The sequence below is a fragment of the Nannobrachium achirus genome, assembly GCF_963921795.1.
Source record: "Nannobrachium achirus genome assembly, chromosome: 3".
Taxonomy (NCBI): Eukaryota; Metazoa; Chordata; class Actinopteri; order Myctophiformes; family Myctophidae; genus Nannobrachium; species Nannobrachium achirus.
Genome location: NC_137812.1, coordinates 39961765 through 39979080, shown reverse-complemented (window position 1 = coordinate 39979080; position 17316 = coordinate 39961765). Strand labels below are relative to the sequence as shown.

The 17316-nt window shown below is 42.0% G+C and overlaps 1 protein-coding gene across 1 annotated transcript in view; it reads left to right on the top strand.

Annotated features, from left to right (window-relative positions):
• Positions 1 to 17316, top strand: part of prss12 (serine protease 12) — a gene marked incomplete at both ends in the record, with an annotated part of 41683 nt that overhangs the window by 16088 nt on the left and 8279 nt on the right. The window contains 4 exons of the mRNA XM_080722582.1: positions 5933 to 6138; positions 7320 to 7398; positions 8851 to 8973; positions 12856 to 13151. Coding sequence (XP_080578708.1) covers positions 5933 to 6138; positions 7320 to 7398; positions 8851 to 8973; positions 12856 to 13151 — 704 coding nt within the window. The remainder of the gene's footprint in view (positions 1 to 5932; positions 6139 to 7319; positions 7399 to 8850; positions 8974 to 12855; positions 13152 to 17316) is intronic.

Genomic DNA, 17316 nt, shown 5'->3' with positions numbered 1-17316 from the left:
TTCTCTGTGACACAATGGTCCAGTACAGTCCGAGTATCAAAAAAGCAACTGGGTTAAGTACCGTTGGTCCGACCGGTTTAACATTCACCAGGTTAGCATTTACCTGCGTCGGCAGGTTAGCATTTCACCAGTGTTGGCAGGTTAGCATTTCACCAGGTTAGCATTCACCAGCGTTAGTTTTACTGAGGTTACTGTTAGGATTAAGGTTAGGTTTAGGTGCCGGCTACACGGAGCTGGATATTTCTGAAGCTAGACATTTGCTAGACAATTTTTTGTGCGGTTGGGGCTTGCAGCCACACAAAGCTGGATATTTTGGCCGTGAAGCTGGATATTTCTGAAACCGGATAAATAAGTGGAGACAAAATATCCGATTCACTGGATCCGTGTAGACATTGAATCCGGATATCTCTGAAGAATTTACTGTGTGTGTGCTTGTTCCCCTAGTGGAGGTCTGGAGACTAAGATTTTTTAGACCTACGGTAGATATCTTTGTCGTGTGGACCTAGATATTTTTCTATGTGGATATCTGAAAAACTGGGATATATGAAATATCCAGCTCCGTCTGGCCTAGGCCTTAGGGGTATCTCCATCCACCCGACTTTAGGCACCTCCGCGCAGCCAATCACAGGCTTCCGCTGCCTTAACCAAGTTGCCTTTTTGATACACTCGGACTCGGAAAGACCTGCAAAAATCACTCTCCCGTGACACAATACCCAAATTCTGTGTGCTTCCCTGTTACTCTATGCTGTTATTCTGTGTATACTAAGCATGCGTACATTATATCAACCCTGATCCCCATCGTCCTTGGATTCATATTTGTGTTGGACAGGATATAAAGGGGCATAAAGGTGAAAAGTGAGTGGCAATGCTAGAGTGGTGAAATGGTGCGTGCCTCTGTTTAGACTCACAGTGAGTGAATCCAGATCGCCTACTCTGTTTATTAAGTCTGTCTCCACTCACTTTTGACCTCTCCAACACTTTGGCTCACATATTCCTGTTCCATATCTCTCTTCTTTTCTCACCACCACTCCATGCTTCAGTTTACATCTCATCACTCTTCATGTATCTCTCAACAATAGATCCCAATGCATCACACCACTGTATATGCATTTCATTCACTAGCTGTATAGAATATACCATAACAGTGTCATTGAAAGATTACATTCTGGATGAAAAACGACTAACCCCAATGTGTGCTTTCAATTTTTTACCATTGTTTGTGTACACTTTATCACATATGTTTAGAAAGAACGTTTGTTGTGTGAACACTGCCTATACAGCTGGCATCAGCTACTTCTATTAGATGGAGGGATTTGAGTATGGCCCATCGACAACAGCGGGAACTGTGATATTAAAGTCAAGTGTCACATCAAAAGCATACAATTTGAAAGAGTGTGTGAAATTCCGTAAAAACCAATGAAAAGTATTAAGAAGAACTTAGAAGCTTGTGACTTATTAATATCTGAGAGAAATGACTGCAAAGCAGAAAGCCTGCAACACCCCAGATGAAATAAAAGTCTTAAGGTGAACGGCTCTAGAGTGCCATGAATTTGAAGCAAATAGCCAGCACACAATGAACGTCCTTCAGAAACAACAGACGCATTTCAACCAAACCGGTGGTCCTCAGCGTTGAAAGACCTGAGGAACACCTGCTGGTTGTTCTGTCCGTGAGAGAGATAAAAAAAAAACATGTGAAAAGGACATTCATTTTTTGATGTCTATTTCCTTCACTAAATATAAAAATAATAACTACATTGACAGTTTCCGCCCGACAGTGACAATATACAAAAGGTACATGCATAAAAAATAAATGCAAATGATACAGAATAGCACAGTGTCTTTGTACAGTACAAGTAAGAGACGTCACTTAGCAGCAGATATCAAACATCTAGGTGTACAGTAAGTGGTAGTGCCAGTGCTTTGACGCAGTGGCGGCCTATATGTCACTCAGACTGAAATGGCCGCAGGGATTAGAACTCATTTAACAGCTACTCAGAGCCAAAACAAACACACCCCAAACAAAAAGTAATTCCACAAATGAATAACTCAACCTACCTCATTTCACCCTCCTGTTTCTCCCATTACATCTTCCCTTATTCAAAAACCATAGGCTGGGAAGTAAATGCACTGCTTCGACTCTGGTGGAAAATGGTTTATTTTATTTTATTTGTTCCTCTTTCACTCTCTTCCAAGAAGCATTCATCATCCCTCTCCCATCTCTCTCTCGCTGACACATACAGTATATCTAGACTGCGGATGAAAGCCACATCTGGAGCGCATAAGTGTGTGTGTGTGTGTGTGTGTGTGTGTGTGTGTGTGTGTGTGTGTGTGTGTGTGTGTGTGTGTGTGTGTGTGTGTGTGTGTGTGTGTGTGTGTGCGTGCGTGCGTGCGTGCGTGCGTGCGTGCGTGTGTGATAGATAAAGAGAGAGAGCATGTCAGAGGCGTGTTAAAGTCATGTTAGGGTCATCACTATGATGGACTGGGTGTGGTTAAAGACCATTACATGGGGTGAGAGGTTAATGTGGTGGTAATGGAATATGCATGTACTAACACAAATATACATACACATGCACAACACACACGCACGTACACATGCAAGCACGCACACACGCACACATGCAAGCACGCACACACACACACACACACACACACACACACACACACACACACACACACACACACACACACAATCACACCAGTAAGACTCCCTAATCGGGAGATAAGCGACCGTAGGTGGCTTATCTCCACAAATAGGGCAAAAATTAGTTTTTCCAAAATCTTCCTGATCCATGTTGATGACATGAGTGTAGACATGCTGTGTAGTGATATTCGTGATTTTAGGGCAAAAACTGTAGGAGCAGTGTCCAAAAATGTGTTTTAAAAATCGGCCTGAAGGTGGCGCTAGAATAGGGCCATGTGAGAAATGAGGGGTGGGGTCTCCGCGTTGCCTTGGCGGACGAATAGGTACCGGCCCCGGCTCTCCCGGACGCTCCTAGGCCGAGTTAAGGCATTTTATGTGCGCTGCAGTGGCAGGGGGTCCTCCACTGGGGGCGCCACCACTTTTGCATCCGTTCTGGAGCACCAGGAGTCGGTGGTCCCCGGGAATTCCCTGTGAGCAGCCCCGTTGGGGTGGTCATTTGGTCATTTTTGCACATTTGGTCATTTTTTACATCTGGGGGTCCCCCAGGGACCTGGGGGTCCCTGGGGCTCCGGGGGTCCTTGGAGGTTGTAGTTTGGCAGTCAAGGAGTGTGTGTGCAAAATTTGGCATGGATGGGGGCAACGGTTGTGGAGATATGAGCAGGGCAAAAGTGTGACGGACTCACTGACTCACTCACTCACTCACAGACAGCCGGTGGAGGTTTTGGTAGTAAATATATGCGACCTACGGTCGCAATCATGCATAAGTCCTATAGACAGAAAGACTGGCAAATAGACAAGTACACATTAACTATAGACCTTTTTCCAGAATGCTGCCATGTAGCTGCGGTGTCGATGCACAGCCGCAAACACACATAGGTGCCATTTGACACCGCAGTTTTGGTTGCCACTTTGAAAAATCGGTCTATAGCAAACAGAGTTATTTGATGTTCCTTGACTTTTAATATTTTATAGACAGTTTCAAAAGTACAACAAAAAATGGATGGCCAAATGGATCATCAAAATGCCAAAGACTTGTTCCCCTTGTGGTCCATCAACATTCACGTGCTTTGGCTGTAATATTCTAGCACGTCAAGAGACTAACATCCTAGCAATGTAAATGAGGCATTAGAGCAATGAACTGTGCTCCTATGACCTACTTCTGTCTGCAGGAGAGGCTAAACAATGGGCTGATTATTGTGCGACTCACACCGTTTAAGAAGTTGAACTGAAATCCAGGAATGTGTCCTGGTTGGAAAAGCCAAAATGTTCTTAGTAGTTCTTCTCCATCTCTGGACAAAGTGGTTCCTCTGAGATGACAGAGCTGGTGTGGACTGATTCTTCAAGAAGTTTAAGCTCATTAACCACTTTCAACCTGGTGTTCCTAGTTTGGGTATTTCATTGGAGAACTTTTTTTAATGTCAAAAGACTTTATGAATTTTCGATAATAGCAGATCTATAAGCTCATGTGTTGCACTGTGACACCGCCAGTATGAGCTTGTAGATCGATCTATTATGTTAAGTGGTCAAGTAAATAATCATAACACGATTTTGGTTTCTGTTGGTATTGGTAAACAGTACATCTACCTGTGAGGCTGTGACTAAGCAAAATGTTAAGCACAAACCAAGAGCTGGTTGAAGCTTATCAGGCATCACATGCTTGTTTTTTGAAAACCAGGGAACTACCTAATAGAGTAAATAGAATAAATAGTAGTGTTTTTATATAAACATGTCACGCCTCCCTTCTTTCCTAATGTACGACCCAGCACTATATCCAATCGTTCAATATCACATTCGTAGCCCATTTCCCTTAAATGCTCTGATATGTTCTAAGGTACCTTCACGTTCATTCTCTCCCGTTGTCTTACAGTACATAGGCTGGCGCTGACCAAATGACGATGAGAGCTTGGATCTTATTGTTTCTGCCTGGTACTGTGGTTTTCACAATTATGCTGAGGCTTAAAAAATAACCTCTGGGAACTCAGATTAATTCTGAAAAGGCTAGCATCAAAATACTATTCATTCAATTCATTCAAACATGGCAGTTCCCTTTCACCATCAGTTGATTGAGTGATGCAAATGTGTAACCAATCACAGAGAAACGGTGCTGTTAGTCCTGCCCCTAAGTTGCTGTTAAGTAATCCGAAATATCACGTATGTACCGAAAATCTTCAACAAGAACGGGCAAAATTCCGATTGTCAAATAAAAAATTCCAGTTTTTTATGTACTCAAATATACTGCTCCACAGAAACTCTTAAGCAGGGTTGAGTTTGAGTTTCGAGAATTTGTTTCAATTGACTTGTTCTGCGTGTGCGTGGGCGGCGCAGTGCAGCGCAGCGCACTCCTTTTGAATTGGACCCTCTGGCTTTAACCTTTGTGCGCTGCAGCACCACAGGGATCCATGGGAGGCGCAGGCAGAACACTACATGTCTCAGTAACAGACAGCAGCTTCCCTGTGGAGCCGCAGTGAAACGAACCCTGCCAATCAACCTGCCCCCGGGAAACAATATGAGATCCTCTTGGTCGGTTAGCTATCATTCCTAATTAAAATGAGAGTAAAGAGCCATTCATACGCAGACACACATGCACGCACATTACACACACACGCACACACACACACGCACACACACACACGCACACACACACACACACACACACACACACACACACACACACACACACACACACGCACGTGTGGGATGCTTGCTGGATTGCTAATTGAAGTCAGAGGTGAGGGTATGATAGTGTGTCACAGACACAGTTGTTATCAGATTGAAAGAGGTTTGAAGTGGTTTGTGTCATGGCCAGAGAATGTCAAAGCATAACATCTCTGCTCAAATGTCATCACTGTCTAAATACATGGAGACATAGTGCTCTCTCTCATTCACACACACACACGCGCGCACGCACACGAGCGAGTGAGCGCGTACACACACACACACACACATCATTTGTTGTGATATATCGGGACTGTTTTGTCATACTGAACTGTATTACGTGTGTTTTTGTTACATGGAAACGATCCCAACATTTCACCCTGACTACTTTTAAATTAATAACTTAATCCCTATACTGTACTTAAGGTAACCAGGGACCCCAAGGGTCTAGTGTACTTGGACCTCTCCTTTTCCCCTCTTTAACAAATACCGGTACCTTCAAAAATAGACAATCTACAAGCTCACAATGCATTGCGTCACTCATTCATTCATCCATTCTTTCATTCATTCATTCAATTTGCATTCATTGATCTCCAGTGATGTTTCCATGTGACTGTCTCTGTCTGTGCTTCCCAGTGGCGTGGCGAAGGCACGTGTGATGGCGTACTTTGGGGAGGGCACGGGGCCCATCCATGTGGACAACGTGAAATGCAGTGGCGAGGAGCGCTCACTGGTCGACTGTATCAAGCAGACACCAGGTTCACACAACTGTCGCCATACTGAGGATGCAGGCGTCATCTGTGACTACGGCCAATCGCAGTCCAGCTCCAAAGAGATCAAAGGTCAGTGATTAATTGGCCTCTGCTCTCTGTATATATATTTGTATTCACAATAGTGTGTATATTTGAGAACCAGGTTTCATTTACATTAACAACCTGGTTGTTATTGTAAAGATGGTTAAAACTTAGGGATCTATTTCGTCCACTATTTTGAAAATACATGTTTGAATATTTCAAATAGCTGATCTATAAGCTCACTATGTGTCGATGTAGATGCTCTATTTGAAGTATTTTAAAATGTTTTTTCAAAATAGTAAATGAAGGCAAAGAAGTTTAGTGATAAGTTGTGAGTTGTGAGGCATGGATGAAAATATAGGCCATAATCATGTAATATACACTATTTAAAAGAATAAAGGAATAAATTATATACTGTATATTAACACTGGATATACTAGTTATATTAAAACAGTGGAAAAACATATGTTTTGATTATGATAAATATCTTTTGGTTGTGCTGAAAAACATTCTTTCCAGGTTAACTAATAGGCTATTAAATTGAAAAGAGCGTCTGTGATTTTTTGAAGCCATGGACAAGGTGTGCCGTGTGTTAAACAAATACTTCCATTGTTTCACTCAGAGACTAATGAGAAACAAATGACGAATGAAAAGGCAAGAGGTGAATGGTTCTCTAAGTGTGAGAGAAACAAGTACAGAGGGTGACAGAGTGTGTGCATGTGTGTGTGTGTGCGTGCGTGCGTGCGTGAGTGCGTGCGTGCGTGCGTGCGTGCGTGCATGTGTGCGTGCGTGTGTGAGTGCGTGCGCGCGTGCGTGCGTGCGTGCGTGTGTGTGTCTCCAGATGGTAAAGTGGAGAGAGCTGTAATATTACTTCACCCTGTCTGTCACACAGCAGGGCAGATGTTAGACTCGCCCTGTTGTCTCTATTACACATGCACACATGTGTGCGCTCACACACTTAAGTAGTAAGTACAATAGCCGTGCACACGCATCAGGAGTGTGTGTTACGCCTGGATGTGGTCTAGTCAAGTTGATCCTCTTAAAAAGCAGTGTGTAGACTTTACTGTGCACAAGCACACGTGCATAATATGAAAGTGAGCTCTCGTTTTATATAAATGCAATCAGTCTAATAATCTAATAAAGGCACCATTTGAGCCTGGATGTATGTTTTCTCCATCATGCATGCACACTCACAGACACCCCAACATTTTCCCCCATGTCTCCATTAGAAAGTGTGGATTCCGTTTGTGGTTTGCGGCTCATACACTCTCGGCAGCGACGAATCATTGGAGGAGAGAACTCTCTGAGGTAAGATGAAATGACCTAGAAAGAGGGGTGGTAAACACCGTCTGAAGACCAGAAACAAACAGAGAAATGAATGAATGTTGTTTGAAACTCTTTAATAGGAATAACCACTTGAGATGTTTTTGATGGGTTCCTAAAGACAGTAATACAATATAAACACACTTATACAAAACCTTTAACAAAGAAAAAAAGATGTATAATTTGTTCAAAATCAAATATCATTGTCAGTAATTATTATATAGTTATTAATTATTTATCATTTATAACGGTGTAATAGGAAGAAGAGCGAGGAATGAATGAGGAAAGAAGTGATGGGCATGTACAGGAAATTGTATAATAATATGAATGAGGAAAGAAGGAGAACAAAAACACTGAATTACTTAAACTGAATTACTTAAAATGTCATCTGACACAAAGTATAATACAATATAAAATAATCTACTAAAATGCTCAATGGAGCCTACGTTTATGGAAGTTACTCAAATGTCTTCCAGCTGAGTTGCTTTGTGTCTACTCATTCATATGCACCATCTGTTTCTGGAAACAGGATGTCAAGGGGAGAATATGCATACAGAAACACACACAACACCATTCTGTCAACGGGAATTTCCTATTATTGGTGTGTTATTTCTATGCCAGCGTGTGGATGCATATCTTTATTTGTAAATGGGCATTTCGTACAGTAAGCCCATGTATCATAATGTATTGTGTGTGTTTAGATGGTGAGTCGTTTCTAACTTTGTGAAACAAACTTTGTGTTTAAATTCCTCCAATAAACGCAATACAGTAATCTTAGTTATAAGGAGTTATATGAATGAGGATGTGGACACACCTCATGATGGGTGCTTTGAATTGTGTGATATCGCAGTGTGACTCATAACTATGAGAAAGAGCACAAGCCGTGAGAATGTGTCCAATTATTTAAAGAGGTGATGCCATGATTTCCCCCCCCCCCCCCCCTCTAAAACATGATTATCAGGTATTGTGATTATACTAGGAGGAATATTTTTTCCAAAAAGGTATACAGAAAGAGTTAAAATTGTTTTTTTATGTGGCCACACCCCCAGTTCATTAAGTATGCATGGATGTCATGGTGGCTGGTGACCCAGCTGAAGTTAGCCACACCCCACAGTGTTGGGGGAATGGTAATTAGGGGAGGAGTTGATTCTGTGATGTAATAAGTATGTGTGTTTTTTAACTGACACTTTTGACCACAAGGTGGCAGCCTCCAAGAGAAAACAAACAAATACCAAGAGAATACATAATTGCTCATAAAAACCACACCAGGGGGTCTAATGAAGTACTTTCAACCTCCTAGACACATGAAAAACAGAAAAAGTACAAAACTATGGCACCACCTCTTTAAATTGTGTACCTATTAATATTCTGCATGTTTGTGCTTTGCATGTATTTATAACGGGGTGTGCGTGTACACGTGTGTGTGTGCGCATGAAGGGGAGGCTGGCCGTGGCAGGCTGCGATCCGCTTGCGAGGATCTCGCGGGGACGGAAGGCTGGTGTGTGGAGCTACGCTCATCGACACATGCTGGGTCCTCACGTCTGCACACTGCTTCAAGAGGTAACATTCTGCGTACAGCTGGACACAAACACATGAACTGCTTTATTTGTTTAACACAGTGGTTCTCAAATTTGGGGTCAGGGCCCCAAGTGGGGTTCCCAAATTATTTTGTGGGGTCCCCAGATGATTAGCTAAATGTAAAAAAAAGAAGAAGAATCTCACTCAACGGTAAACAAACCAACATGAGTGTATACAGGGCACATTTATATAGTGACAATTTAAGGATATTCAAGACCGTTTTAATACCAAACTGGCCAAACTGTCAAATATTAAGTAAGCAAGAGGCGAACATTGTGAAAATAGCAGATCTACATGCTCACAACGCCTCGCAGTTTCACAATATTTATCCGTGGAACCGAGTCACATTAAATGTCTAATACCTACAATTCCAAGTGCTTGTCAGGGTAGGAGTCCCCAGTTTATATATGTTTATTCTGGGGGTCACGGCCTAAAAAGGTTTGAGAACCCCTGGTTTAGTACAATTAATTTTGTTTGTCATCGCAGGTAAAACCTATCTTTTACAACTCTCTGAATAATAATTCATAATGAATCAAAATTTTAAATTAAATGCAAAACTGTCCTATAATTACAGTACAGTACTTGCTTTGTTTTCAAGTTGTAAACAAACAAACACCCTATAACACACATTTGTGTATATACTGCTTCTGTGTGTAATGTCCGCACAAGCACGTCTGTGTCTGTCTTTGTTTCGCAAGACTTTGCGTGTAAATTTTAATTTGACACAGGGCTTCCATGAAAGCCATTTCCTCTCCCGAAGTCCCCGAAAAATTTCTTCAACCCCCTGGTCTTAAACCTCACATGAAACCCACTCAAAGAGATTCTGATCCGGGCCTCTTAACCACAACATGATGTAGTGACCGCTGCTCTGGTGTTTGCGGTGAGCGTGGCATCTGAGATTGCATCCATACCGACTTCATCTCAGCCACTTCATCTGGTCTATAGGGGGCCTCAACAATGGCGTCAAGAACGTCCCATTTCTCAACTTTGTGTAAACGGCAGAGGGAAAGCATACTTACCAAAATAAATAAATAAGAAGTAAGAGAGATACAGAGAGGGAGAGGCAGAAAGAGTGTGTGTGTGTGGGGGGGGGGGGGGGGGGGGGGTTGCATGAAAAGACCACAAAAAGTTGGCAATAACCCTTTGGTGTACATTTAAAGTCTGTAATGTTCATTGTGATGTCTGTATCAGACAGTGTGTTTTAATTATGATGAATATCTTTCGGTTGTGCTGTCAGTTATAATTACCAGGGGTTTATTTTGCTTAGAAAACCAGAGCTCCTTCACAGCCAGTGTGTGGATCACATTACACACAAACTCGCCTTCGTACACGGTTCTACCTGTGATCCATCTCAGTATTTCCACATTAGGGACAAAGAGAAATGCAAAAGTCTTCCCCATTCCATTTTGGAATGAACCACTTCCTAATGCCCTGAAGCCCTTATATGGAAGGATGTGAAATGTGGGGATGAAGATGTATGTATAGTAGGATGTCAGACTGCATACACAAGGGACATTCCTAGCTAGGTACTGTAGTACTTCACACTAAGCTCATGAACCCTAGGGTCCCTGCTGTGGGCATGTGATAATAGGTGAACTTCCAGTGAACATAGGGGATCGTTCTGGGAAAATAGTCAAAATGCATTGGCTATTTCGCCGAAGAGATTTGGTGTAGAGGAATAAAGGAGGTCCTCCCATGGTCAATAACGTAGGGTTTAAGTGGTTACAAATTGTACCTACAGTAAATAGATATTAAGAAGACAAATCATTTAGGGAGCACAAATTAAGAATTGTGATTGAAATTACAAAGCATTTTCCCTACTTGCCTCCATATCAATCAATCCACAGAGCTGTACTTGCTGGCTTCAGCTGTTAAAGGTTCTGAAAGTCATCTGTCTGTCAGCCAACTTCACCACTTCCAAGATTACAGTGTCATCTTTCATAGGGTAGCTGAAATAGGGTGATCAAATATGTAAGCACAGATACACATGCTCTCTCTCTCTCTCTCTGTCTCTCTGTGTGTGTGTGTGTGTCTCTCTCTCTCTCTCTCTCTCACACACACACACACACACACACACACACACACACACACACACACACACACACACACACACACACACAGTTCTGATTTATTAAACCCTGTGTGTGCGTGCGTGCGTATGTGCAGTGCACGTGTGCAGTGTAGCTTGCTTGCCGATCAGCAGTGTCATTACCCTTCCCAGTCCAGGATCTCTTTCCGGACAGATCCTTGTGGTTGTAACAGGACACGGGGTCTTGGCTCAGCCTAAAGGCCTCCTGCTTCCACTTCTCTCCTCTTCTCCCCCTCTGCCTCTTTCTTATCCCTCCCCCCTTCTGTATCTTTATTCCTTCCTCCTCTCCTTCACTTCATCCATCAGTACGCGGTTAAATCGCAGAGAAACACACTCAAACCCTGAATATACAGTGATCCCTAACTTCTTGTTATCCCCAGTCTTGCCCTCGGTACCCATTTCGGTTTCATCATCAGCATGTTGTAAATGTTTTATTGTGAATTTACATACATACAACCACACATTTATGAAATGTTCATTTCAAAGGCCAGAATACTGTAGTGTAGAACATGCTGAGAAAAGAGATAACTGGAGGATGAGAACGATGGAGGACAGAGGAGAGGAAGGATGATTAGGAGAGAGGAGAAGAAGGGTGATTAGGAGGCATGGGGAGATTGGTCTGTGGTGGATTCATTACCTGCAAGCTACTTGGAATCATGTCTGACTAAAGCCTAATCTATACTTTCACTTGACCAAAGTAACTGATACTTTTTTCAGTTGAGTGAACTTGTCACTTGACAAAAATGATGCTTTTTCAATGTGTTTTCAGTTGAACATTTTAAAGCAGCACTATGTAACTTTCCTCTTCTACCTCGGATTTGAACCCGGTTTCACAAGTGCTGTTTTAGTTTTTACCTTTTTTTTTTAATCTAATAGAGCCGGCGTACTTGCCAGAATATTTTCCCAGAATGATCCTATATTTTCACTTGAAGTACTACTGTACCTAGCTAGGAATTGAATATTAACCTTCAGTTAAAAATCTGTGTCAGATCCATGTGTCTAGGTGAGACTTAACCTTTGATACAATCTAAATGTGTCAATAGAAGAGACAAAATACAAAGATACAGAGACAAAATACAACCACGCCAATTGTGTAAGTTATATTTTATTAACATGCTCTACCAAACAGATTGAACAAATTGAACTATACATTATTTGTATTAATAATAAAAAAAAATGCGTATATTGTGTAAAAAAGCATTGGAAGCAGCAGATGCCAAATCATCACTGACTCTGGAAATGTCTCACTGGACTTCAAGCTACTCTGACTTTAGAAGGTTGACATTTCTCAACTCGTTTTGAGTGGTCTCGTGTAATATTGTGATATATTGAGATATTTTGGAATATTTCACAGCAATGTATCTAGCATATATGAACATTACATTTCTTATTTTTACAGAATTATGGAAAATAACAAACTTTTCCACTATACATATACATATACATACATACACACACACACACACACACACACACACACACACACACACACACACACACACACACACACACACACACACACACACATATATATATATATATATATATATATTTCTTTTTTTTTACAAAGCTGTAGTGCCGCCTTAATCACACAGTCTAAATGCACTTAGACTGTGTGATCTCAGTGTGTCCCTTTTCTATCCCCCATAAAACAAAGAAGCAGCACTGGACATAGAGGACAAAGCAACGAGGTGTGCACAGGTATCTGTACGTCTTTGATGTCTTCCATGTCTTTCTCAATCCCCCTCCTGTCTGTCCTTCATCCACCCGTCCAGGTATGGGAACAACACCAAGCACTATAAGGTGCGTCTGGGCGACTACCACTCCCTGGTCCCAGAGGAATACGAGGAGGAGTACGGCGTCCATCACATCGTCCTCCATCCCAGCTACCGCGCCCACAGCAACGACTACGACCTGGCGCTGGTCCGCCTGTCCCCGGGGGCCATGGGCCTGGAGCCGGGGGTGTGTGTGTCGTTCACCCGTCACGTCCTGCCCGCCTGTCTGCCGCTGAGGAAAGAGAGAGTGCTCAAACAGGCCAGCAACTGTCACATTACTGGCTGGGGAGACACAGGTGTGTGTGTGTGTGTGTGTGTGTGTATGTGTGTGTGCGTGCGTGCTCTGTGTGTGTGTGTGTGTGTGTGTGTGTGTGTGTGTGTGTGTGTGTGTGTGTGTGTGTGTGTGTGTGTGTGTGCGTGTGTGTGTGTGTGCGTGCATATATTGTTCCACAGGCACGTGCACACATAGACATCAAAGGGTGCTTTAGCCCCTGCCCTTTTTTTCCGTCTGTAAAAAAGTGCCCTCACCAGACCATGAATGAATTTACTATGGTGAAAGAAATGCAAATGCCCTCTTTCCATTCTATACCTGAAGGCAGCATTCAAGAGAATTGCCTTGTCCAAACTTACTCTCCTGAACTTGAATGCAGCATCTTATGTTGAAAGAATTGCCCTCTCTGTGTAGAAATCAAGCATCGACAACGCGACGCGTTGTGAGCTTGGAGGTCGGCTATTTTCGATATTTTCACCAAAAGGCCCTTTTAGAAATTTCAGCCCCTGCCTCTCTAACATTCTCTGCACGTCCCTGTTGTTCCATATACAGTACGTACTGTACGCCGAAAAGTCCTTCAAAGTGAGGAGCAATTTGTTTACAATTATTTACTTAACCTTCAAGTGTGGTTTTTATTCTATGCTTAGTGGTCGGTTTGAAAATGCGACAGTGCATTCATAACTGGCTTTCACTGGTAAAAGACCACACCTGTACTGAAGCTTAAAAGACTTAATAATGTGAATGGAATGTGCAGGTGCAGGTGAGGTGAGGGCACCAAAAGAACAACACTAAAGCTGATTTATACTTTGTCTCAAGACGGAGTCGCGCTGTGAAACATGTGATGCATTTTGAGCTTGTAGGTCTGCTATTTTTGACACAGGACACCTTCGTGTGACGGAGCATAAATTAGGCTTCAATGTGGGGGTGTGGTCTCAGGAGCTGGGGCCTATTCTTTTGTTTGTGTGTAAACTCTGTCATTTTTGTTGTTTTCTAGAAGGGGAGGAGTCGAAAAAGGAGGAGGTTGGAGAGGGTAGAGAGGGCGGAGATAATCATGACAATGAGAACATAAAAAAGATCAAGATATCTTTACTGTATACACAAAGCATAGAGCGTGTGAAGCAGAACAAACACATAAGTCTTGGAATTACAGGTGTATTCAATCTGGTATTTATCGGAAACGGGAGTGTCAGCAAGAGTGTCAAGGGGAGTGTCAACGAGAGCCTCAGGGATACTCTACGTACAGGGTGTTCTTAACCTTCGTTATCAACTTCATTTAGGCTCAGTGGTTTGTGGTTTTCAGTTTACAGTTTACAGTTTAGGCATTTAGCAGACGTTTTTAATCCAAAGCGACTTACAATAAGCAGATACAACATCACAATAATAAACAAGATAATATGTCAGTACATCAACAGCAATATACCAAATGCAAATGAATATCTATCTAGAAAACAATATAATCAGTCAAGAAAAAAAAAAGGTTCTAAAAAACCTAAAAACAAATGCTAACTAGCTTCATGTATGGTCATTGAGTGTTTCAGTAGTTTACATTTATTACGAAGGAAGTACCCTACAGTTGTTCTCAACCTTTTCAGGTTGCGACCCCCAAAATAATCATATTCTAACTGGGGACCCCCCCCCCCCCCACCCTGATGAGCAGTAAGAGTTGAGGCATTACATTGTGTATAACACGGTTCTATTGTAAAAATAGCGGCTGTGAGCGGCTATTGTTGTAGATCGGCTATTTTCACAATTTCTGCCTCTAATATTTGGCCAATGTTTAATTTGTCATTTTAGAGGTATTAAAAAGTTCCTTAAATTGTCATTTAGAAAATGTGCATATACCCTCTATACACTTAAACTTTATGTTGTTTTGTTTACTGTTGAGTAAGAAAACAATGTTGCACATTAAGCTAAACATCTGAGGACCCCCCAAAATAATTTTGGGACCCCCCTGGAAGTCCGGACCCACAGGTTGAGAACCACTGCCCTAGTAAGTCTAGCATTTATGGCATGAAAAGGCCTGCGGCAGCCACACTGTACATTTTAATATACAGGAATAAATAGGTTTGCAAATGATTAATTAGCTAATGGCACTCATGATTCAGGATCTCTCCCACAGCGAGTGTTCGTTTGACTCCTCCAGCTCTCCTGTAACATCTGTGTTTGGCCAACACTTGAATGTGTACAAAGACACACATCTCCAGTGAACTGTGAGCAGAATGCTGATGTCATTAGTCACTGATGTCATTAGTCACAGCAGCTTTTAAATGGCCATTCACATGGGACTGGAGAGCGTGAGAGAGACAGCGTCTGTGCGCTGGGACGCATGCGCTAAATTGTTTGCTTAGTGTTCAAGTGTTTGTTCTTTGCGTAAGACTGCGTAAGAGCGTGTGTCGTTTCGAAATGAGAAGATAGGCTATTTAGAGGGTGTTATGTCGAGGTGAGGTGTTATGGTAGCTTAGTGTGAGTTATCTGCATTGTACAGCTGTTTAATTTGGCTGACTCTCAGTCAGATGTGACACAAACACACGCACAAGCGCATGCCTATGTGTGTGCGTGTGTGTACTCATACGCACAAGAAAGTACTGCACATACGTACATGCAGTATCATCCTAAGGCCCCATGGAAATGGAAAGGGCATTAAGACAGTGTGGTCGTAGTGAAGGAGAGAGACAAAAAGAAAGAGTCAAGACAGATATGTCATGGGAACCGATTCTTGTTGACCATGGAAGGACGGAATTTTGATCTCGCAAGTTGTGAGAGCACAGTTGGGACAGGCACAAATCCTCAAAGTGTTTTTTCAGCATTCATTTGATATGTGCCCTTCATGAAATGGATGGTCGTAACAAAGATATGTTATACAGCAAGATGCTGTATAGAAAAATGTGAAGACATGTATCAATATATACTGACTCTCCCCACAGGCAAAACAATTTGCAGAATAAACTCTGTTTGAAGAAGTACTCAGGATATTCTATTCTATATTCTGATGAGCAATATGAAGCCGGTCGATTTGACATATACTGTAGCTCGAGTGTGTGACGCGAAAACTGTGGGAGGAGTAGGCGTCAAACATGTAGTTACTCTAGAAACAGAGAATAAAGTTTCCCCAGGACAATTGAATAGTCTGGTTACCCTGCTGGACAACCACACTAATAATTATTTTTAGAGAGAGAGAGAGAGAGAGAGTGAAAAATACACGTTGACATGAATCCAACAAATGAGTAACAGAAGACAGTGTACGCAAACAACAGAAGAAACAAGAAAAAACATTTCATTTACACCACTGATCGTAATGATGTCAATCAAATATTTTTGCGGCAACACTTGGAGACAAGCCATAGTCACTTGTACGAAAAATCTGTGGATTACTTCCAAGATGTCTCAAATGTCTCAACTCTCAGTATCAGATAAATACTAGTCCTGTGCCCGGGGGTGTGCACAGTATATGAGGGATTGAATGTACTGTAGGAGTATATTATAAGTAATGTTGGAGAACCCAGACCAGTGCCCGTTGGGCATAAATAGTCACCATTGATGTCCAGTTGTGCAATACCCGTTGTATCCGTCTGTCTGTTAAAGCTAAGGTGTCCTTGGCCTGTAAACGTTGGAGATCCCTGCCTGCACTATTATTGCTATTGGAAGATAGAGCTATTTAACACCTTTTTTCTTTTACAAACAAAACAAAACTACAATCACTTAAACCCCCTTTATCCAATGTAGGCTACTTTTTTCAGCTATTACTTGGATTTACTTCAAATTTGCATTACTTGATATTTGAGCAAAGCAAAAATCATGTAAACAAGAGCTTAGACTAGAGGCTTTTGAAGCTACCCGGCATTCAAACTTATTGTACTTGCTTTGCATTCCGTTTGTATTTTGTCTTACGTTCTGTGGATCACGTCTGGGACTAAGGATGAAAAATTGCATTCTTGCTAACTCCTTTATACTTACACTGCATTCATTACTGTACTGGATCTGAATGCCTTGTTCATTGATATATACTATAGTGTCCCTCTCAAATAAATAAATAAAGGAACTCGGTTCACCCACTCAAACTTTCTACTGCTTTCTTCTGCTGAGCTAAGAACGAAAATCCCATTTGGGAAGGGGAGATATTATGCTTTGAGTGTAATGCATTACCTCGTGTCAGCCAGTAATGGTCCTACCTGACTTAATAATGCAGTACA